General features: G+C 50.3%; 1 protein-coding gene across 2 annotated transcripts in view; it reads left to right on the top strand.

The window, feature by feature from the left end:
* Positions 1 to 22,075, top strand: part of Clec16a (C-type lectin domain containing 16A) — a 197,173-nt gene extending 175,098 nt beyond the window's left edge. The window contains exons 22-23 of one of the 2 annotated variants that reach the window (XM_028778325.1): positions 9,132 to 9,290; positions 18,879 to 22,075. In XM_028778325.1, coding sequence (XP_028634158.1) covers positions 9,132 to 9,290; positions 18,879 to 19,234 — 515 coding nt within the window. In that variant the 3' untranslated portion in view covers positions 19,235 to 22,075. The remainder of the gene's footprint in view (positions 1 to 9,131; positions 9,291 to 18,878) is intronic. The other variant, XM_028778326.1, reaches the window with a different exon arrangement.
* The last annotated feature ends 1,965 nt before the right edge of the window (positions 22,076 to 24,040 follow it).

Raw genomic sequence — 24,040 nt, 5'->3', positions numbered from 1 at the left:
AAGGGTCAGAAAGCAGAGAATGGTGGCTACTATAGTGTCCCCTTCCCCTTGTATACATATCTGCCACCCCCGCCATCCCTGATACAGGGCAGAAAGCGGCTTTTCAGTAATGGGACACAGGGAGAAAATCAAAAAGTGATATTTGAGTGTGAAGCCCTTCAGGTGATCATAGAATTCATAGCTCTGAAATACTGCATCTTTAGACCTACTGAAGAGAAGCAGGAAGTGAGGTCTGTGCACAGAACCACTGCCTGGGACTCAAGCCCTAGAGTGCCCACATGTTAGGACCCCTCAATACTGTGTGGGTTTCTGAGGTTCTCTCACTAAGCATCGAGGTCCAAGCCTGGTCCTTGTTTATTTATCATTATTATGTTGTAGAGAGAGGAGTGTGTACCACATGTGTGTGTGTCCATAGAAGCCAGAATGTTGGCTCTCCTAAAGCTGGAAACACAGGGGATTGTGGGCCTCTCGACCTAGGTGCTGGCATCAAACTCAGTCCTCTGGAAGAACATTACTCCCTCTTAACCCTCTGAGCTTTCTGTCTATCTTACCCCTTGTTTTGTTTATTTATTTTAGCTTTTTATTTGTTTGGCAGTAGATGACTGTGTGTGTGAGTGGAACACATACTCAGAGGCCAGAGGACAGGCCATTGGGTGTCCCACTGTGTCACTCACCACTGTATTTCCTTGAAACAGGCTTTCTCGCTGAGGCTCGAGCTGGGCTGTCCCCAGCAAGGGATTCTCCTGTCTCTGACCCACAGCTGTAGGGCACAGGGGCACATGCAGCCACGTGCAGCTTTTTTATGTAGGTGCTGGGGACTTTAACTCAGGTCCTCATGCTGTGACAATAGGCAGCAAGCATTCTTACATGTGAGCTCTCATTCATTCATTCATTCATTCATTCATTCATTCATTTCATGTGTTTGGGTGTTTTCCTAAATGGTTGTCGCTGTGCATGCCTGGTGCCTAAGAAGTCCAAAAAGCATCAAATCCTCTAGAACTAGAGTTACAGATATTAGTGAGCCAACCTGTGACTGCTGAAAAGCAAACCTAGGTCCTCTGGAAGAGCAGCCAGCCAGTAGTCTTTATCCGTTAAGCCATCTCTGCAGCCCTACTGTGGGCTTTTTTAACAGTGTTGATGGTATCACTTCTGCCTAAGGTGGCTTTTTTCACTGACTCCCTGTTTGGCTCCTACATCCACCTTTGTCTTACTGAAGGATAAGCTCCAGAGACATACTGGGTCAGACACATAAGTCAAAAAGTTCCATGTCTAATCCCAGCACTTGGGAGGCAGAGGCAGGCGGATTTCTGAGTTCAAGGCCAGCCTGGTCTACAGAGTGAGTTCCAGGACAGCCAGGACTACACAGAGAAACCCTGTCTCAAAAAAAAAAAAAAAAAAAAAAAGTTCCATGTCACTCCAGACCTTGTCAGCAGCAGTACAGAGCCATAGCAGACTGAAGTATTAGGATCTGTCATATCTTTACCCGATTCACCAAGGGACCTGGCAGACTGCAGCAGAGGTGAAAGGGCAGAGACAAGGGAAGAGCCAGTGAAGGAGGGGCAGGGCCATGCACGCTGGCTGCCGTGGGTTTGTGCAGGAGGTCACGAGGCTGATTGATTTTTTTTTTTTTTTTTTTTTTTTACTGTTTCCCAGCATCTTAGTATGTGGTGAGAAAAATATGAACACTGGCTAGAAGCCTGAGCCCCAGCCTCAGAGTGAATCTGCTACTGAAAGGCGAGCTTGGGAGCCTGAGGCCCTTAGCCCCGCATTCACAGTGGAGGCCCTGCAGCTCTGTGCTTGTGCACCTGGAGCCTCATGGAGAGAGAGATGGTTGGCTTTAGGGAAGGCCGGTCTTAGAGCCTCTCCTCCCCCGAGGACTCTGGGGAACACCTCTGTCCCAGGCTGAGCTCTTAGCTATGCTCCAGACTCACACATCACCCATCACAGGAGCTGTCGCAGGTACTTCCACAGGTGACATTTCAGGCTCAGGATGGAGCTGATGACAGCACAGTACAGAGCTTATGCAGAGACACAAGGCAAGCTGGCTTTGCCCTACCCCCTTAGGTAGGCCACTCCTTGTTTTTCAAAAAGAACAGGAAGGCCAGGGCTGCTGTTCAGTGGGATGTACCAGCCTGGCATTCACAAAACCCTGCCTTCTGTCCGCAGCACCACTTAAGCCTGTAATCACCTCACCCAAGAGGTGGAAGAGGTGGAGGCCGGAGGATCAGGTTCAAGGTCATCCTGGGCTACCTAGCAAGTTAAAGGCCACCCTGGGAGAAATTATGTTTCAAAAGAATGGGGAGGGGAACAATTATGGAAATATGATTTCCACATTTTAAAACTTAAGGCACTGGGTAGTTTACATAAAAGTCCAGATAGCCACATTCTTTAGAAGAATTTGAAATGTACCCAGAGGGAGGCTGTTCTTACACTGAAGGTCCCAGCCCCTGATATCTCCCAGGGCCCAGGGTGGCACACCATGTTTTCCTGACAGAACAGAAGGCTTTCTCAGCCTCCAGGTCTCTGTGGTCTCGGGGATGCCTCTTAGCTCTTCCTGTCCTCCTTCATTTGCTTTGCCAGCCAAACTTTTAGGGTGTGTGACCTCTACCAGTGGGATCCACAGAAAAATCTGGAAAAAGCAGGAAAGCCGCTCTCTGGCACCACAGTGCAGCACAGAACACTTCCTTTTTAAGTCTTGTAGAAATTGCAGTGTCACTGCTTAGAGAAGAAAGTTTGACAAAGCCCACCATGTGATGGCCTCTTAGCAGAATGAACAAGATACTTTCTAAAGGCAAGCAGCTAAATCTTCTTTGCTGCTGCTTTCAAGGGCGTGCCGGGAGAGGTTCAAGGGATTCAGACTCTCAGTGACTGGTGGGTCCCAAGAGTTCCACTATGCTATGCTTTTCCCCTAAGCTGGAACTCCTGGGAAGCTCAAGCTAAATGTCCTGTGCTGTGACAGAAACCTTCCTGCTGTCACTTTGACTTGGCATGCACCCGAACGTTGGTCTAGTACCAGATGCTTTTGTTATAGGGCTTCGGGACTTGTCTCTCTGGTGGTAGGCTCCAGTTTTCAAAGGGAAACTATACAGATGCATGTTGGGAGCAGCAAGCCCCTAGAAGTCTGTGGGTAAGGATAGAGTTAACTCTGAAAGTGTGACCCTGGTGGTCTGCCAGGTGTAGCCCTTATGTTACATAGATTAGAAGCTCCTTGGAATGACCTATGAGTTGACCTTCTGAGAGGCCCCTGTGGAATCAATCCCCTACATAGACTCAAGCCAGTTCCATAATTCCAAAAGGGCAAATACTTTTTAACCTGGAACACTTAAATTTTAGTCAAATGCCCAAAAGGTACCAGTGGCCCCTGCTTTCTTGGAAGATTAGAGAAGCTTCAGCTCACGCATGCCCAGGCCCCAGTGTCCCTATCTGCACAGTGTGCAGTCTCTCATGGCCCTCAGTTTCAAGGTCTTAGTCCTCTTTTATAATCTCTGAGTTCTGATTTGAACTCAGAAAGAAACTCACTCAGTCCATCAACTGGATTCTACCAAAAACTCCACTTATATCATGAAGGAAGTTGAAGTCATAATCAGGATCACTTGCCCCTCCCTTTTTCCTTCATCCCACCATATCCAGATTCCTACACCCCACCAGAACTACCAGCCCCATAGGCTCAGGGCTGTTTTCTTCCTACCAGAAGGTCAGAGCCAGCATATAAATGTAACCAGGGGATGTAGCCCATATCCTGCATTAAGAAGGCATTCCTCACAACAATATCAGATAAGATTAACTTCAACTACATAGAAAATCCCAGAAGGGAGGTTTATGTTGCTCTCCAGTAAAAGCATCATGGATATAGGTAAGCAAGGGCTCCAGGAGGTACCAGGGACCCTCGCTCCTCTCCACTCAGGGTTCTTCCTTCCCTCATATACAGTTCCCCCTCTTAGTCCAGGATGACTGCTGGACTTCTGGCTATCACATCCGTGTTCCAGGAAGCATAATAGAGGATGCACCTACCCTCTTTCCTGTTGAAGAGGCTTCTTGGAAATCCCACATGCCACTTTGATGTCTGTCTCATGGCCACAACTCAGTTACAAGGCCATGCCTAGTGTCCAGGTTCTGTAACTACAAGTGAAGGGAGAAACTGAGTAATAGAAATAGCTAGCAAGATGCTAGCTGCTCAAGTAGTGAAAGTTGTTACCCTGAGTGCTAGGCATCTTTGCAGTCAGGTTTCTCATACACTGCCTGAGCAGGACAGGCTGTGTAGGGTATAGGGGAAAAACCTTTGCCCAAGCTGGCAGCCAGCACATAGGCCCTGAAGGGGCAGGAAGGGACTTGTGCAGAAAGAAAGGGGGCAAAAGGGAACTGCAGTCTGCAGGAATGGCCCAGTGCTGAGGACTGCAGGCCAGCCTGGGCTGCTGGAAGGAAGCACTAAAAGCAGAGGCAAACAGAGGAAAGGACTCATCCCAGGCCTCAAAGCCAGAGTGGATGGAACTTGGACTTGAACCTGGGAATCTGACTCCATGCCCAGTATTCCCTGTCACTGGGCTTAAAATAGAAGGCTGACCTTTTGGTAGTAATTTTGTTCTTGACAGATGCCAGAAAGCTGTTCATTCGTTCACGTTCCCCAAATCATGGCAGCATGGAGTAGAGGAAGACAGGAGGGCTCCAGGCTGCTCATGTACCTCAGAGATCCTGCAAAGTAAGGGGGGGGGGGTGTCTTGCTTGTTGGCATTGGTCCTCCTGCCTGGACCTGCCTGCTCTGGGAAAGTTTGTCCAGGTCCCAAGAACTCACAGGGAAGGAGCTTGGGAGACCAGTGTCTCATAGTGTGCCTGAGTGTGCCCAGCTCCCAAGGATCCTGTGTCTCCTCTACCCTCTCCTTTCCTGGTTTGAAATAATGTTCATAGAGCTGGGGCTATGCAGTGCTTGTCTTGGATGTTCAGAACCCTAGGTTTAATCTCAACACCACAAAAACTGAGCATGGTGGTACCACAGACCTATAATCCAGTACTCAGGGAAGTAGAGGTAGGAGGTATTATTTCCAGCTGTTTTCAGTGACATCAAGGCCAGTCTGAGATACATCAGACCCTGTGTCAAAATAATGGTGATTCATGGTAAGGAGCTTAGAAAATTCGGACAAGCCTGTGAAAGGCAACAAAAGGCTACTCTAAAGCTACCCATTCCTCTCAAAGGCTCAGCCCTGCAGATTTTTGCTTTGCCCTGGCCAGGGAAGAGGGAAAACCTGGAATTCTCTCAGTAAGAGTATGTGGACATACTTTTGCTAATATTTCCTCACTTGCCACATCTCAAGCACTTCCCTAGGCATTTAATCTTCCTTTCTGCTGGCATGTTTGTCAACTGGAGGCTTTCATCAATGGCCTGTGTCAGAATCCACTGGCTTTCCTCCAGCTCTGGAGATACCCACGTCTTAACCATCCCCCATGCTACACCCTTTCATCAGCATTCGCACCCCACACACTCCCCCCACATATCCCCACCACCACTCCCAGTGACTCCAGTTCCTGCACACAGACTGAGTCCAAAGGCTTGCAAATACCCACAGCCTTTGGTACATACACATCTCAGAGCTGTTCTTGAGACAGACAAAGGGCAAGCCAAGTTTGTCGTCAGCAGTGAAGACCCCCGGGAACCTGTGTGCCTGTTACCCATCCCATAATCTCTGGCTTGTCTATGTGTTTGGAAGAACTTGCAGTCCTTGTGGGTTGACACAGACCCAGAAGGCCTCTGGCATCTCTGCTGTAGTTAGCTCATCCAGAACTGCCTTGCTGGGATGAAGCAAGAATTCTGAGGTCCGGGGCTCAGCCATGCCGTTCACCTGCAGTTCTCTCCAGCGCCACCCAATCCCCCAGTATGGCAAGTTAGTGTGGACAAGAGCTCCTCGAAACTAACATACAAAGAGGACGGAGAACGAGGAGAGATTTAAGCAGCAGCACAGGAGGGAAATGCGTGCTTAGCACCTCTACTCAGCTTATCCTGCAAAATATGACAGAGTTGGAGCCAACAAGCCAATGACATGAGTTCAGCGCCAAGGTCCTACATGATAGAAAGAAGGAGCCACCTCATGCAAGTTGTTATCTGACCTTTGTAGGCATACTCTAATTACATGTAAATTTGATTACTTGTCTAAGACTTGATGCTGACCCCAAAATTAACGAACTTCCTTTTGTCTTCTTTTCAAAAGAGCATCCTGGGTAGGGAACCCAGGCCAAATTACATACGCTAGGCAAGGGCTGTGCCACTAAGTTCCGCCCACCCAGCAGAGAGTGTTAGTATCCTTGCTCATCCCTCATGAACCGCACTCTGCATATGTCGCTGTGTCTTTAGAGACCCCGAGGGTTCCAGCTTTTCTCTTAGCATTTTCATTCAGGAGCACACAGAGCTCAGTCGCAACACTCAGCTTGTTTGTGTGCGTGATAACTTGGCAGCTTGGGAAAAGCCACCTGACACTTTGATTTGTTACAGGGTAATTCATTTTTGAGGCAAGTAAACAGCTTATAAACCCAGGGGTTTACCACTGCACCTGATTAAGAAGTAAGCAGCAATAAAGTTCACTGCAAAGCTGTGGCTGATTGTCCCTGAGGAATTCTCCTGAGCAGTGTTGCGATCTGTCAGACATTCTCTGTGTTTCCTCTGCCTGCCTTTCCTGCCAGTCAATCAACCTCTCAGTGCAGCCTCATGGGGTCTGGAGCCTGGTGGTGCTGCCAGTCCCTCTGTAACAGCCATCTGAGGTACACAGTAGGTGAGGACAGCAAGCACTAACCACCAGGCCCCATCCACCTGCTGTTGCCATGACACATGTCATCTGCCCCGAGAGCCTGGCCCAGGGTCAGTGAGCTTGGTCAGTTGATAACAGTAGTTATTCATGAACATTAGTATATAAATAGCTCCTCCTTGGCCAAGTGCAAGGTACCACTGAGTCTACAGGGAAGGGATGTGTAGAGCAGGAGGTCGTATCTATATGTGAAAAGAAGGAAGTGAGGAGGTGCAGGGACTTGCCTGGACTCCTCTCTTACCTGTAAGCTTCCCAGGGGCAAGAACCTGCTCTACCCTTTGTACTGCATGGAGCCAAACACACTGCCCCCCATAGACAATCAGAGCACAGCATTTTATGGTTTTCAGATAACAGGATCTCCATGGCAATGACTCTACTCTGTGTAGACCAGCTGCATTTAAACGAAGTTCCAAAACTGTGTCCTCCTAAAACTTTACTTGATGAAATAGTTACTTCTTGTGCTGCTGTGACATGCAGCTTAAGGAAGGTAGATTTAGGCTCATGGTTTAAGGGGATACAGACCATCATGGTGGAGAAGGCTCAATGACCAGGGGATCTGGTGGCTGGTCACATTGCACCCACAGGCAGGAAGCTGAGAGAGGAATGCTGGAGTTCTTCTTGATTTCTCCTCATTACTCAGTCTTGGACCCCTGCCTATGGGATGGTGCCACCCATGTTCAGGTCTTCCCTCTCTGAGAACACCCTCACAGATAGGCCCAGAGCTGTTCCTGGGGTGATTCCAAATCTAGTCAGATTTGCCATCACACTTACTTAACAGGCAGTAGCCAGCACCTTCCACCTTCCTGTGTTCTGTGGAAGTAAGGCTAGTCCTAGAGAGCCTTCTGGAGGAAATGCTAGCAGGAGCTGGTCCTGGAGGTTCCAGCAGTGCTGGAGAGGGGCCAGCTAAGCTGACTGTGCTCATTGAGAGTAGCTAGGATTGTCAGGGTGCTCCTTCTGCTAAAGGACTTGTCCCTGACCCCATCTCACCTCAGGACAGCTTCTGGATGAAGAGGCAGAGACAATGTGGTCTACAGAGCACCAGCTACTGGGGCTGAAGCAGAACCCACACATCTGCATGGACTGGTGGGATTGTTGAAGTATTTATTCCTTGAGAATGTTCATGTTTATAGAGAATAAAATCAGACACATCAGCCCTTTGGGAGGGCGGAATGTAAGAGCTCAGAAGCCCCAGTGTAGAAAGCATGAAGCAGGGTGCAGCTCCTGCACCATCAGCAAGACTGAGCTTTGTCATGAAGAAGTACTTTTGGGGTTGGGGTTATTTGTTTTGTTGTTTGTTTCTTTTTTAAGACAAAAATCTCACTATAAAGACCAAACTGGCCTCAAATTCCGGGATCTGCTTGCCTCTGCCTCGTGAATGTTGAGTGTTAGGATTGATTAAAGGTGTGTACCAGCACACCCAATGTAAAGAACCCTTTTTTAAAGTTAAGATTTACTTTTACTTTATTTATATGAGTCGTTTTGCCTACATGACTGTATACCATGTGTGTGCCTGGTACCTGCAGAGGCCAGAGAGGACCTGAGATCTCCTAGAACTGGAGCTCAGGTGGAGTTCTGAGCTGTCATGTGAATCCTCTGCAAGAGCAACCAACTGTTGAATCATCTCTCCAGTCAGCAAAGAGCACTTTTAACATGTGCCCTGCCTGTGCTGGGCCCTGCTGGGAAGTCTTAACATCTCCCCGTGTTCCCCATGGTTAAGGCCATGAGGGTGAACAACCAGAAACAGAGAGGCCACTTACCTGATGCTGAGACGTGGGTTTCACCATGCAGAGCTAAGGATCTCTAAGCCTGCGAGCTAGGCCCTTCCCCGTGTTGTGTGGCCACAAACCACAGAGCCTCCATATCTCTGAGTGACTCTGGGGTGGGCTGTTGGTGACTGTCAGTGAGCTCCTCAGCAGAGCCCACATTACTCCTGAACCTGCCCTGCCAGGACTGCCAAGGCAAAAGGGGTTCTGGGAGGAGAGAAACAGGGCTCTCAGTTGCTGGTCTCTGTAATTCCTTTGCCTCAAAGCATATCCAGCCACTGTGATGGCTGCAACAGGCACCATAGCCTTGCCTTGGCCTGGTCAATGGCAGCTGTTTCTGAAAGCAGCTTCACACATGTGTAGATTAGTCTCTGACCAGAGAGATCAGCTTGCTCTGGCAAACATGGCAAGGCTCACCCAGAGAAAAGACCAGTAGCGCTGACTTGACGTTACAGCCCCCATGCTGCCTCTGAGGTGAAAGGTGGCCTCCCAATGTCTCCAACTCAATATGGAAGTGGCCTTCCTTCTGCGAAGCCTACCAGCCTCTTCTAACTAATGGCGTTGCACTGTTGTCTTGCAGGCTTTGCTGTGGCCCAGTGCATAAACCAGCATAGCTCCCCATCCCTGTCGTCACCATCGCCACCGTTTGCCAGTGGGAGCCCCGGCGGCAGTGGGAGCACCAGTCACTGCGACTCAGGAGGCTCTTCCTCTGCACCCTCAGCAACCCAGAGCCCAGCAGGTATTGGCTGTGAGACATGAGGGACTTTGGGAACCTGTGACCCCTTGCCTCGGCCATGACCTCCTACCCACAGCTCCTCCTCATGGTGTCTGGAAGATACGGCCACGGCCACGGCCACTCGGTGGTGCTCTTGATGGTTGAGAAAGATGGCATTGTCCACCAGCTGCATAACGCTTATGTTGGCTGGTCTGCTCTGTTCTGCTGTGACCACAGTGCTCTAGGGAATGGCACCAGCCAAGCCAAGCCTAAGTGACATGTCATCACTCCTGTGCGTGTCACCTGGAGGGGTCTCTCAGAGATGATTGTATAAAGCCAAGGAAGATTCATCCCTCCTAATTGGGCTCCAGCATGCAAATTTCCACTTCCAGTGTTTGATACTGTCTAGATGTCCCCAGAAACATGCCTACCACTCTAAGGGAGCTAATCAGGACAGAGCAAGGTCACCTCTTGCTGTCCCTTAACATACACCAGTTCAAAGGCCATAAAAAGAGTCCATTAAGAGGAGTAAGACTGTAATGCCTCAGCCCACCTCCGCCTGCCTTGCCCTGAGCTCTCCTGAGCAGCTTGCACACATGCTTTGTCTGTTCTGCGTCAAGTCCCAGGAACTGGCATCAGTCTTGGTTCCTGATTAGCATGACCCCAATTGCAGCCCAAAGGGCAGGGCTAAAATGGGGGTAAGCCCAGTGTCCCCAGGCAGTACAAGGCTTCACATCCACCAGCACTGCCCCACGATCTGTAGGGTACCTATGTCTCTAGCCTGTACCCTCTCTGTGCCCTTATCTGTGCCCCACCCAGTATATTTCACTGGGCACCTATCCATGAAGAATCATGGGGAGAGAAACGCCAGGCAAAGGCCATGGTGCTGTACCCACCCCAGGGACCAGTGTCTTCCTAGATATTGTACTTCCTTCCCTCGTGCTTTCATGTTCATCCTCCTTTCCTTCCCATGCCTCTGACTTAGGAGATGCTAGCCCACCTGTGCTACCCCACAAGGGACTTGTTCCCATCCCCTGTTGATGTCCCCCTCCGGCCCACCTCACTGGAACTTCTCCCAGTCCCCTGTCGGATCCTCTCCCTGCCCCCAGGCCAGCAGGGGGTAGTTGAAGGTGAGCTGCAGATTGAGGAGATGCAGAAGGAGCATGCTTCAAAGCCACGCTCGGCCCCAGGGGCCCTGCTCTTGGTCTGACCTTGCTCTGGGACAGGAGTGCAGGGTTCTGTTATGTGCTGTGCTCATGCTCTTGCTGCCATGCACATTTCTGTATCTCCATGTGAGCCGAGCACTCCTGTTTGCGAGCACTCACAGGACAGAAGGTCTTCTCTACATAGTATAGACACCTCTCTTCCATTTTTAGCGAGGCAGAGCCAACATCTAAGTGAGCAGGTAGCCACATACTTCTCTGCCTAAAACTAAAACCAAGAAAAGCCTTATATAGGTTGTCCAGATCAACCCTATATAACGTGTGCTCATTATTTCTGCCTTGGCCTCTCCCAGCCCCCAATCCCTACCATTCCCTGCCCAGTGCCAACAACATGTCTTTGAATCTCACAAATCCAGGGGCCATTAGCCTAGCTGTCAGATGGCCAGGCAGTTCCAGTGAATAAGTGATACTCAGAATCTCTGGGGTGTCTGCTCCCTCTTACTGCATCCCGGCAGGCACACCAGCCCCATTTTTTATGTGACATGACACTAAAAGCCTGAGCCTGGCTACTCATCCACCCCTGTCCACTCCACAATAGCTCACCTCTTTTAGAGAAGCTGACCTGGCCAAGAGCTATGCTTCATTCTCAGGGAGGGAATCAGATGTTCCAAGACACAGCTATTGGTCCTGAGAAGAGACTCCTGGAACCCATGAGCATCTCCACCTCAGTGCTCCACTGTAGGTTACACCTTTGATCCAGAACCAAGTGCATGCTTTGTTCCTGAAGGTCTGGCCTAGCCAGACTATTCCTCCAACACCTATTCCCTATTGGGCTGTGCTAATGGACCACCAAAGATTCGGTGGGGGTGGGGGGACCCTCCACCACGTGTCAGAGTTTGACACTAGCTCTAAATGGTAGCCCAGTATTTAGGAATCAGAGAATAGCCTACTAGCCAGTTTCTATACCTACCAAGGGCTGCCACCATCAACTAGAGGTGCTATCCTCAGATAGCCAGCTGGTAGTTGGATGAGCCTGAGGAGCCAGTACCCACATCATCCACTGTATCTGCCTGCTGCTCAGCCTGAATAGCATGGCCTTGCCAAGAGTCCATTTGTCTTTACAGTAGTTTTGAGGACATGGTACTAACTGAGAGTATTGCTGACCTTATGTTTACTAAACCTCCCAGAGGCCAGGGAGCTACTTGGTTCAGAGAGCAATTGCCAGGCTCCTGGGAGCCAGGAAAGCATACTCCAGAGACTCAGAGACACCAGTACCCATTGCAAGGTCAAGTGTCTGTTCAGGAAAGTGATGACTGGTGCCAACAAGAGGCCAGTTTCCCACGTCTGCTCCAAGTCATACTCAAAATCATACTCAAATGTATACAAGGGGCACATCACAAAAAACAGCTCTAGTCGTTTGATAAGGCAGCTCTGGGTCCCAATACCTGTCCATCAATTTCAAAACAGCCAGAATAGCAGATTGGAATATTCCTAAAAACAAAGAAACACTGGATGTCTGAAGTGATGACCATATAAATAGAATACCAAACCCCACAAGTAACAGACACACCATACACCAGTCTAAAAGGTTTAAAGAGCTAGTGAAGACTCTCACACTTTTCTGGCATTTCTTATGGCCTAGACACCCATGGTCAGTGTGGGTTCCTCCCTAGCCCACACATGGTCAACCCTGTGTATACCCTGCATGACATCCCAGTAGACAGCCTCCTAGGGCTGGACATCTTGCCTGGGTGCATTACATAGACACCTCCTCCCTGAGGCCTTCCTTGCTCTCCTACATTGGAAAACATAACAGTTCTGACAGATCATGTGACTTATCTACCATGCTGCCATTAGCAGGTGGGAGAATCCAAATGTGAATTGTATCCTTGGTAACTCCACAGCCATGTTCTGCCTTCTAAAACAACCCAGAAGAATATGGGACATGGTCCCTGAGTCTTTCTGGGTACTCCAGGGGTGTACCATGGACCCAGGTCAGAGTTTGAATCCTGACTGTGACAATTGTCTTACAGTAGTCCTTTATTGTACACAGTTGCCTGTAGACTCAGCTCCAAAGCCATGGTCCCACTCACCAAGCCTGGGACTCACTTAGTCCAGGTAGCAGATGACTAGGCCTACGGGTCCCAACCAGAGGAACCCAAGACAGCCAGATTCTCTTCTACTGCAGGGTTATCCCCAAACTAAGCATGAACCAGGCTGAGGTCGGGAGGATTACTTGTGCATCTGCTTGGCTGCTAATTGACCTTATACTTCCTGTCTGGGTCTGAAAGAGACCTGCATGTATCCCCAGGATGGGCATTCTCAGTTTCTTGTGGGGGAGCTTCAGCCTGTTCTCCCAGGCATCAGTGGTGCAGGTTGCCCATCTTGGTTAGGTAGCCTTGAGACCTGACCCAAGACGTTTCTCTGCTAGATGGGCCCTTCACTGGCTTCTTTCAGGATTCTCCCTGGATCTTCCTCACTGTACTGTCTTTTTCTAGGCAAATGGGTTTATGCTGAGTTCCTAGTGTGCACAGACATTAGGGGCAGACACTGAGTGGCAGAACAGGTTCTCACAGATGAACAGGGGCAGACCAGGACCATCAGATGACCACAGAGGCATGTGTGCAGTTGGAACCCATAATGAGAGATGAAGCAGAGGCTCCACCAGCTGGCACAGACCAGCTGCAGAAAGCCCTTGTATTCCTAGAGACAAACCCAAGGAGTAAGTGCTACAAGCCAGGAGCCCCTATGGAACAGGCGTCTGAGGCTCACAGAGGTCCGCCTGCGTCCACACCCATCTTGTTGGAAACAAGTAGAATCCTTTTCCCCATCTCCGTAAAGCTTCCCTGCAAACCCCGCCCCTCGGAGTACAGAAGGGAGGCAGTCTGTCTTTGAGAAACAGCTCCTATGCCTCATGGCCAAGACCTCTGACCAGAAGTGCTTTTAGAGCCTGTAGGCCCAGCACAGATTGGGACCACAGCCAAGAGGAAGGGTGCCCTTAATAGTCAACTAGTGTGCTATACCAACAGTGGGTGCTATATCCACCTTCTGCCGTACAAAACTATGCATATTCCAAGTGGCTTTTTAACAAGGGCTCAAGTGGGAGCCCACAGGCACCCCAAACTAAGAGAGAGCCCGTACTGAATCCCAAGACTGCCTCAGGAACCAGATAGTTTTGTGTTCCTGGACAGCCTTGGCCTATCAGAGCTATACTAAAGGGACTTGCGGGGACTTGAGTGGCCTGCTCCAGCACCCAGTCACACTCAGTCTGTTTGCCCATTGCTCCTTATTGTGTCTTACTTATTTTTTGCGATTAGTCTCACTGTGTTTCTCAGACTGGCCCAAGTGATCCTCTTGCCTCCACCTCCAAGTTCTGAGACTGCAGCCTCTGCCATGACACCCGGCTCCACTGCACTTCAACAAAAGTGCTTTTGGGTGGCCAGCCCCTCAGCGGAGAGCTGAACCCCATGGGTTTCTTTATCTGTATTAGGAACCAAGTGACTCACATGTCTAGCTCAGCTAGACGGCACGCCTCAGCTGACCCCTGGTGAGAAAAGGCAGCAGGCTGGGTCAGCATTTACTCTACTTTTCAGAAGTTGAAATCAAAAGCAGCAGCATGGTAAGGAGCCAGTGAGTTACTTGTCAGAACAAAGTGTGGGCCCAGTGCCCTGTGTACGCTCACGGTGCTGCATGCACACATATGAGCGTGCAAAGATGGCCACTCAGTGTCATACCCACTTGTATACACCTACACTGGGTGGAGTTCTGTTTCTGAGACAGGTCTTACCATGTAAATCCGACTAGCCTGGACTGATGCTCCTGCCTCAGCCATCAGAGCACTAAGATGACACTGGCCAGAATGCCCGTCTTTATGGAGTCCTGATGAGGAATTGTCCCTCAAATACTGATCCCATGACATACCTTAGTTCCTTGCATTTCTGGCATCCACATGTACCAGAGTTTTAGAGTTTCTTTATGAACCTCTTGGAGGCAGAAAACAGAAAGTGTTTATTGGAAATGATGCCAGAGAGAAGGTCAGGCTGCCCTTGCAAGTATAAATGTCACCCTGTGCACTGCAGCCGCCATCCCAAGGGCTAACAGGAAAAAGACAGGGCTGGCTTCTGGGGCCCAGGGTTGAGAGCCTTCCTGACCTCCCTCCCCAGGCTCCCTTCCTCCCTTCAGCCTCTCTAAGCTTCCAGCCTTTTTACACTTGGGTTTTTGATCACCTAGTCCGTAGACCTTTAAGGGCAGACACTTCAAGGATGCAGTATTGTCTTTTCTCTGATGTTCTCTCTGTGAGTGTGTGTGTGTGTCTGTGTGTGTCTGTGTGTGTGTGTCCGTGTGTGTCTGTGTGTGTGTGTCTGTGTGTGTGTGTGTTGAGGTGGTAAAATGCAGCTGACATAAAATGGACCAGTGTACCATCCTCAGCATGGTGTTTCCTCATGCTCCCGCTGTGCTCACTCTGTGGCATTACTCTTAGCTCTCCTCTTATAGTTTGTTTGTGAGACTACGACCTCAAGAACACCATAAGTCCTTCCTCTTGTTCCTGTTCCAGCTTGTGCATTCCCACTTAGCTACTGAGTGCCTAGTCTCCCCATTTCCTGCTCTGTGCCCTGGTCCTGCTTCCCCAAGTGGGACTTTGTAAGTCATCCCTCTCCCCCAGATACCACTGTGAGTCTAAGGCAGGTGTCATGCCCAGCATCCAGGGTTTACTCAAAACTTGAAGCACATCCCTCCATGTCCCCCTCTCCAAGGTCAGAAATGCTTAGTTCACTCTGGCCTGGCTCTGACCCTCTGACCACGCCCCTCCTTCCTGCAGGCATTTCCTCTGAGTTTCCCATCTTTCTGTGGGTCCCAGATAAAACTGAGAAGCAGTTTTGTTCTTTTGTCCCCTGGTTTTTCTGACAGACCAGAAGTTATCAGTGACCCAAATCTTTGCAACAGGATTGCACCTTCTCTGTCTCTAACCGTATTAAGTTGCAAGAGTGAAGGGTTAGAGCCATGTGCTTGCCTGGTATGCACACGGTCTGAGTTCCACCCCAGTACCACGTAGACCCAGCCTCGTGGTGCGTGCCTGTAATCCCGATGCTCAGGAGTTAGAGGTAGGAGGATCAGAAGTTCAAGACTCTCCTTGGCTACATAACAGAATTTGAGGCCGGCCCTGACTGTGAGACCCGGTCTAAAGAAGACAGAAAGAAAGGTTGCAGAAATGAGCAATTTTTTTCTTAGATCTCCTGACCTTGGCTCGTCTTGGGGGCAGCATGGACGTGTCCTGTCACCATGATGGGCTGGCAGTCTGGGTGCCCACTGCAGCCACGTCTTCCTTTGTTCTGCTGATACTGTGTCCGTCTCTGCTGTGTCCTTTTCTTTTCCACCTCACCTTCGCCGTTCCATTGTTACAGGCTTCCTATGATCTGTCGCTGTGTTTTCCCTCTAGTCAGGAGTGGCAGGAAAGGACGCCGGCGTGTGTTCAGCCTGTCGGAGGCCGACAGTCACGGCGGCCACTGGGTTTAGTGCTTCGACCAACAGCTGCCACGGCAACTCACGCACAATCAAATCAGGCAGGTCTCCTTCAGGAGCCCCCATGGGCCCACGACATTCCTGCCACATGTAACAGGGTTGGCATGCGCAGGGCGGGCAAGCTGGGCCTAGAGAGCACGCCATCCCGATCTCAGCTTCCTTTCCCTTCGTGTCCTCTGCCCCAGCCAGTCCTCCTTGGCTTGTACAAGAGCATTGCCTTTGTCCAGCAGTCAGCCTCAGGGTAGCCCCCCAGGGTCAGCCCTGAACTGGAGGCCATGTCCTGTGTGTCCACACAAATCAGTTCCATGCAGTTCCCTGCAGTTCCACTCACTATTGACTAGGGAGTTGAAAGCTTGTAAGAGGTGGCCTAGGATGTTCTTTCCCAGGCCTGGGCCAAAGCTAAGCAGCAAATGCAGCTAGCACCCAGGTCCAATGTTTCTTTCTTGGTAGACGCCATCTTTCCAGTGCCCCTATCACTGTGAGCATCAGGAGAAGAGGTGAACCAGCTCTCCCTGTCAGGGCCACTGCTGCTACCATCCTGGGACATTCCCTCATGCTTGCTGACATGTCCGTGTGCTGACATGTGTGTTAGCAACAGCCCATCCCTTGGCTTCCTGTTTGCCAGCTGACCTTCGGAGCTTTGCATCAGCTAGCTGCGTGGAGCCCTTTCTTTTTTCCCACAGCACTCACCTGCCATTCCAGCCTAGATCCCACCAGTTCACATCATTTCTGGAAGCCATCACTTACTTTACAAAGACCAGTGAGGCCCTGCCCTAAAGCTGCAGATCACGTCTGAGGGGCTCAGCTTCCTTGTGCACTCACGGGCAGAGGCTGGAGGCTTTGTAACCCTCCTGGGAACACAAGCTGGCTGTGGCTCTCTCTCCTCCCCAGCTCATGCCCAAACCCCTCCTCTCCACGTATGTAGCCTTTAGGTGCCAAAGGTCCAGCAAGTCACCTTGGTGCTCAAGCTTTAAGGCCTTTCTGTGCCTTCACTGGGAAAGCTGCCCCACTCCCTGCCCCGCTTTGTTAGATAAATTTGCTGCCCATTTTCAGGAAGTAATTTTTAGTATAAACAGCAGTGGAAGGTGGGAGCAAGAGGGCATTCCTTTTTTCTATTAAAATAAGCAGGAGTATTTTTTAAAGTGGAAAAAAAACAGCTCTTTTAACAAAAAGTTGCTACTTTTCTAAAAGCAACCATTTGTGTGTGTGGCATTGTTGACTGTTTTGATTTCTTGTTGGATTTGATGGTGGGTTTGACCATGGTCTTCCTGCCTTCATGATTATTCTCATCTGCAAAAGCCCTACTAGAGAACCAGGAAAGAGGTAAGAACCCAGGAAGGCAGTGTTTCTGCTCCTCATCACCCATGACAGAACAATTCCATTTGCAGTGAGTCATTTCCAAACTGCCTAGCCATAACACCTCGTGGAGACGTTCTCAGGTAGGCTCAGACCTGTTCCAAAACTTCCATAGAGGTCACTGAGCTGCTGAGTGCCACTTGGACATGGAGGGTTCACACAAGGTCACGAGCATCACTTGTACACTAGGACAAGTCAGTAGGAAGCAGAGAAAGCAGCAGTGGTGGCGGTATGAGCACAGCAGTCCAGCTCAGCTCACACCTGTGTGTCTTTTTGCACCAGTTCTCACTGACACCCACAGCCCCTGAGCAAGGACAGGCCCAGAGCCACAGGGAGTGGCTTTCTCTAGACTGCTTGCTCTGCTGGGGAAAGGAGCTCTGTGGTAGATATTTGGCTAGCATTATGCCTGCAGCCCTGGGTTCCGTCCCCAGCAGTGCAAAAAACAAAAATAAAGCTCTGAGAAGAAAGGAAGGCAGCGAGTGTGTGCTGGGCGAGTGACATGCGCGTGCGTGTGCGCGTGCACTTTCCTCCCCTGCGGTTCCTCTGCTCCACCCCATTCCTCATGTTGCCTGCTTTTATTCTGTTCTTCCTTCTTCCATCTTTTGGCTCTATGTTTGGTTTGCTTTTTTATTTTATTTTGGCTTAAATGAGAAAACACAATGAAGTCAACCAGAATAACATTGAACTAACTACATTCCCTCTGTCCTGAGTCCCCCCACACAGCTCTAGGGCTGAACAGTTGCCATCTTCTGCTGAGGCCTGTTAACCCTAGAATCCATACAGATAAGAACAGGCAGCCAAGCCACATTCGAAGCACCTCCTTTCAGGGCCCTAAAGTGCCCAGCCTCGGGAGTGCTGGATGGCCTTTCCCTTGAGTACCACACCTTCCTGGCTGACATCATTGAAAAGCAAGTGGCCTGCGTCTATCCACAGTCCCCAAGGGTTTAATAAAGTACCAAACAAACAAGCAACAACAACAAAAAAAAATCTATATCTGGTGGAGGCAAGCTCAGTAGTAGCCCTGGGAGAACCCATCTGCTTTGTGGGTGCTAGCTTAGTGCTTACAGAAGGCAGAGGCTTGCAACAGTACACGATTTTAGAAACTAGAAAGTCCTACCTTTTTTTTTTTTTAACTGTTTCGCTGGATTCCTTGGCAAGTGTCTCCAAATGTAGCCTCTGGAAGTAGCCTGGAATTGTAGGTATACACAATCTGTTTGCTTTCCGTTTCCATATTTACCATTAGACCATTGGACCAGACTCTGTCCCTGCACACAAAGCCCGCCCAGGCCAGGTTTCACTTTCAGTAGTCAGGTGTTGATTTCAGACGAGGCCTGAGTTTTCTCCTGTTGTCAAGAGTCAAGCACCCAAGGTCCTGACACATTACCCCGAGGCCTAAGTTAGATGAGGTTAGCAGCTTCTGGGTCCCAATAAGGAGTAGGTAGAACAGGCATGCCCCTAATACAAGCAGTCTCCCCACAGGGCTTTCCACCTTGGTGCAGTGCAGGAGTGGCAGGTGACAGCTGAGTACAGTGTCACTGGAGCTGAGAGTATCTCTGCTTTCCTTTCCACCTAGATGCCCCCACAACTCCAGAGCAGCCTCAGCCTCACCTAGACCAGTCAGCGATTGGGAATGAAATGGATGTCAACTCCAAGCCCAGCAAGAACTCTTTGGCCAGGAGCTCTGAGGGGGAGGCCATGCACTTGTCCCCTAGCCTCCTCCCCGCCCAGCAGCCCACCATCTCCTTACTCTACGAGGACACTGCTGATACACTGAGCGTCGAGTCGCTGACCCTTGTCCCCCCAGTTGATCCCCACAGCCTCCGAGCCCTCTCTGGCATCTCCCAGCTCCCCACGTTGGCTGCAGCAGACACAGAGACCCCAGCTGAGGGTGCTGTAAACCCAGAGCTTGCGGGCCCCACAGAGCACTGAGTGGGCACCAGAGATCTCCCTTTGTGTGTGCGGCCCGCTGGTAGGGACCCCCATGCAGTTTGTGACAACAAGGCACATGGAAGGCACCCACAATTCTCTGTGGCCCTCCTCATACCTCTCCCTACAAGACAGCAACCAAGCGCTCATTTGCTCTGCCCTGTCACTGAGCAGGCTGGGATCCTGGAGACAGCCTCCTGTGTAGAGACAACGCATTGGCCACCTCAGAGGGGTCTGGAGCCCTGTCCCTCATCCTGACAGCTGCAGGAGACAAGACACACTGGCACCCTCCTTCAGGCAGCTCCTTTATCTTCTCTCCCAGTCTGCACAGAGGTGGACAAGGTTACTTTGGGTAGAAATCTGTGGAGAAGCAAACCTAGATAAACATCTCTTTGGGCTATTTATTTCTGTTTTTGGCAACAGATGAAGAAATTTATTTTAAAAGAATCTATTTTGGGGGAGGGGCAGAAAGAAAAAGTCCTCAACCATAAGGCTCAGAGTCACATTAGAAACGTCAGCTGTTAAGACTCCCCATCCTTATAACTTTTCCATGTTTTTATTCTTAAGTTGTGGGTGTTACTTCCTCTGTTTGCTCTGTCCCCAAGTCTACAAGCCTATGGGATGATGAAGTCTCTCCTTGAAACACTGAGGTACTTCCGAACAAAGTGAGAGAGACCTGAGTGCGCTCAGGTCACATGGGGTGAGAAGGCCAGAAGTTTCTGCTCTCATGTGACCCGGATGGCGTCTGCTCCCTGCTCAGGACACCACACAGACACAGCTTCCGCAGGCTTGCTTCCTTCTCTCTTCCTCCAAGAAAGATCCATTAGTCCCAGTGTCCATGACAGGAATCAAAGGATTTAAGGCACAGAAAGTCATCCTCAGATGTAATCAGCTTCCCAAGATGCAAGTGGATGCCCAGCTAGGGGCCCAGCTGCAAAACAGGTGACCAAAAGCAGAATCCCACCCTTCCCTCCCACCCCACCCTGCCCTTTGTTGCCACCACACAGCTTGTTTGGGTGTGAAAACCCCATACTTCTAGGTATGTGCCATCAAGGACCAAATCTGTCCCATCAGGCCCCAGCCTTCCTCTGCACTCAACAGCCAGGTCACCGCTCCAGGCTCCATGGCAAGGCTCTCTATGGCTTTCCTGCAGATTTGGCCTCACACAGTTTCAGTATCCACCAAAGGGGAGCCACAAGGGTACCCCTGGGACACGTGTCACCATCTGTTCATCATTAGACCTTGACACTCTGTTAAGCTGACTTCCCTGCAGGCCCCAGTGCTCGGTTTTCCAAGGGAAAGCAGTGCTCCCTGGGAAAGCAGTGTTACCCATGTGGACTGGCTTCTCTGGTCTTTAGAAGCACTCCAGAGCATATACTGTCTAAGACACAAGATGGTTTCAAAGAGAAGGCTGGATCAGGAGGTGAACCAACCTTGCCTAGAGGCAGCCATCCCAAAAGCCCTGGTAAAGAAGGGTGTTCCAGGATATTTAGCCCCTGGGAAGACAAGAGAATGATGGCACTGGGAACTAGAGCTTTCTGGACCCCACAGCCAACCTTGATTATTTGAAGGGAGAGGCAGACAAAGGAGCAGGTTAGCCCTGTCTTCAGCACAACTGTACACTACAGGTTTTGAAATGACAGTTGCTAGGGCAGCATAAATGTTATACAATTCAAGTGACTCTCCACCCTGCAGTGTGGTCTTCAAAGAAAAGCCTACAGCCACCCTAACCCACATATACAGGTAGGCCCATCCTTCTGTGATGAGCCTCTTTGCAATCCAGAGGTTTCAAGGAAGGGAAAAGATTGTGCCCAAGGTGGTCAGCAAACAAAGGGTAGCTGCTATGTAAAATTCACCAAGAACAAGCCTGTCCACACAGCTGGCTTGTAAGGTTGCTCCCAGGGGGTTCCTGCAGCCAGCAGCCTAAGGGTGAGCAAATGTGGACTTCCTATGTGCAGAACTATGGCTCATTGCTGATGAGGGATGGGGTCCTGGAGGAAGCAATAGGACCTCAGGACTCTGAAGAAGTACGCTCACCTAGGTCTTGGTGGCATTGGGTACCATCCAGTCTTCAGGACCACTCTGCTAACTTGGCAACTGTGCTCTCCAGACAGACCTAGCCAATGAGAACCTGCTGGGTCTCGGTAGGATTGAGGGATACCAGGTCCAGTAGGATCCCACAGCTCCTAACCTGGGGGTCCCAGAATCAGTCTCCAAAATCACTGGTCCCATCTCTTAGGCAATGCCTGCCATGTCTGCCCTTCTGCAGCTGCCCCAGGGCAGACTAGCAGAGCTGGCTTCTAACCCCTCTTCTCAGCTTTGACTGTCACCATGGTGACATGCAGTGCTGCCTCCTCCCATTTGTAGTCTTAGGCAGGTGGAACACTTCCCACAAGTCAGACTCAGTGTGGTGGTGAGCACCCTATACAGTGGAAGTGGTGGAGAGGCTTCTAGAGCAGACCGCTCTGCTCCTCTATCCACCAGACACTTGCATTGCCAGGAGTTGGCTGACTCCATCCTAAGGATGGCACTGGCTTTCTCTGTGCTCTCTGACATGCAGTTGTAAATAAGGCATGGGTAAACCAAGTCTGATCTTTTGTAGATGCAATAAATATATTTCACACAGTCACAAGGGGCATAAGGTTAAATGCTTCTTCCCTCCCTCAGAGCTGAAGCTGTGAGGAGAGAAGTGGGGCGGGGCAGAGCTGGGAAGGTCTACCCAGGGAAGCACCTGCTTCTGCTGGCAGGACTCATACTTTGTGGGGACTGAACCTGGGGGGAGGAATGAAAGCTAGAACTTTCTTGTAATTTGAAACTTGGCAATAAAAGGCAAAACCAATGGCCCAGGAGTGTGGTCTGCTCTTCCTTGGCACCATGGTGGATGCTATGCTCCAGGGCGGGTCATCAAATGCCTTGACCTATCAACACTGCTCAGGTGGAACATAAGGACTAGAGAGCCCACTGACATCCTCAGCTCTGCTGTGGCAGTTCCAGGAACAGCCCTATTTGAGAAGGCCTACTCATAAAGGGGACAGGATCTTGGGCTTACTCTGCCTCAACTCCTTCAAGCCTGATGCTCTACACAGATGATATGGGCTGGTGTGGCCCTGCCTGTCGGGACAGGGGCAAGAAGCCACTGTATTGTGGCTTTAGAGACCCAGAGACCAGGAAGGGCTCCCCACCTGGGACAGTCAGGTAACACTGGTGATCACAGTTCCTACACACACTAACATGGAAATCCCTGGGCCTAGAATCATAGGATTCTTCAGAGCTTCTGCTCCGGCTTGAACCTATCCTAGAAATCCCCAGGGTCTTAAGAGTCTTGAGAGCAAACCCAGAAGAAGCTGGACACTCTTAACCTCAACCTGAGTCTTTGCAGGAGAAATGAAGCCCAACCCTGTACTGGCAGCCAGCAGAGCCTACTTCTTCTTCTGGACTGTGGTTGTCTTAATTCCTTGGAAGTCCAGCCATTATGTCTGGGCCTGAGAAGGCTCTGAGGTTGTTTGAGTAGGGTTGGAGTCTGCTAACCACTGGGTATCAGCCAAGGCCCACCTGCTCCCTCTTGTACTCCACAGCAGCCCTGCTTGGTTCTGTGGGCATTCACGGTTCAGTGGCCTCCATCTGTAGGAGGAGCTTGCTGGAAGGATGTACAGGGAGTGGGGGATGGCCTCAGGGCAGATAAAGGCCAGGAACAATAGTTGCAGGGCCTCGGCTATCTCCCTGCCTATTCTGGAACTCCAGGTCAAGAACTAGGCCCTCAGGGGTGTACAGACCCCAGTGAGGGTGGGAGAGCCCTGCCTCATGGCATCCCTATTACGGATGAGGACAGAGGGGAATCTGAAATCTGCACAGCAGAGGAGCAGGTCTCCAGGCTGGGACAGGAAGGAAGGGGTGAAGCAGCACTTCACAGACTTGGATACATGTTAGAATCATCTGGAACTCAAGCCCCAAACTAGAAGCACATACCCCAGTCCTAGTCATCAGTATGCAGTACACACACTAAGAGCTCTTAGCACTGTCTGGGCCCAGAGGTGGCCTAGAGCCTACCTTACATGGGAGATGTGGCTGGCACTGGCTGTTTGCTGCTACCAGAACCCACCACCCTCACAGCCTCCCCCAGCCCCACAGCCGCACTGCGTGTGGACACTTGCATGTCTTGGTAGCTTCAGTCTAGAGAGGGAACTTACTGTAAGTAAACTCAGGAAGGTAGCCTCAAAGTTGGGGGAGTTAGGTGACCCCTAGTCAGTCATGGCTCTGTGTGTGTGTGTGTGTGTATGTGTGTGTGTGTGTGTGTGTGTGTGTGAGAGAGAGAGAGAGAGAGAGAGAGAGAGAGAGAGAGAGAACGAGAACATATATGCATTTATGTGAAAGGTGGAAACCAGACGTCAACCCTGGTTGTTATTCCTCAGGTCATTCTCCAATTGTTTTTTGCTGTTTTGTTTTGAGACAGAATTCTCCTCTTGGCCTAGAGTTCACTTGGTTGGCTAGGTTGGGTGGCTAGCAGCAAACCCCAAGAATCCTCTCTCCACCGCTCCAGTGTCACCTCACCCTAATTACTTTTTTTTTAATATAAAAATGTGGGTTCTGGCTGTTGAACCCAGGTCCTCATGTTTGCAAACCAAACACTTATTCCATTACTCTTTATGAATTGATCCTCTCTGAAATCTCTTACCATAGAAAATTGACTTATCTCAACCAGCACTTCCCTGTGGCTGGTGTAGTGAGGTGGGGGGACACTTTCCATTCTCCCGTTGTGTCCTCACGATGTGACAGACCTGCCCACTGCAGGCAGGAGGGACAGGTAAGGCC

This window comes from Grammomys surdaster, unplaced genomic scaffold (assembly GCF_004785775.1).
Source record: "Grammomys surdaster isolate TR1022 unplaced genomic scaffold, NIH_TR_1.0 334, whole genome shotgun sequence".
NCBI classification, from domain to species: Eukaryota; Metazoa; Chordata; class Mammalia; order Rodentia; family Muridae; genus Grammomys; species Grammomys surdaster.
The sequence above is the reverse complement of the archived record's forward strand: the minus strand, read 5'-3'. Positions and strand labels throughout refer to the sequence as shown.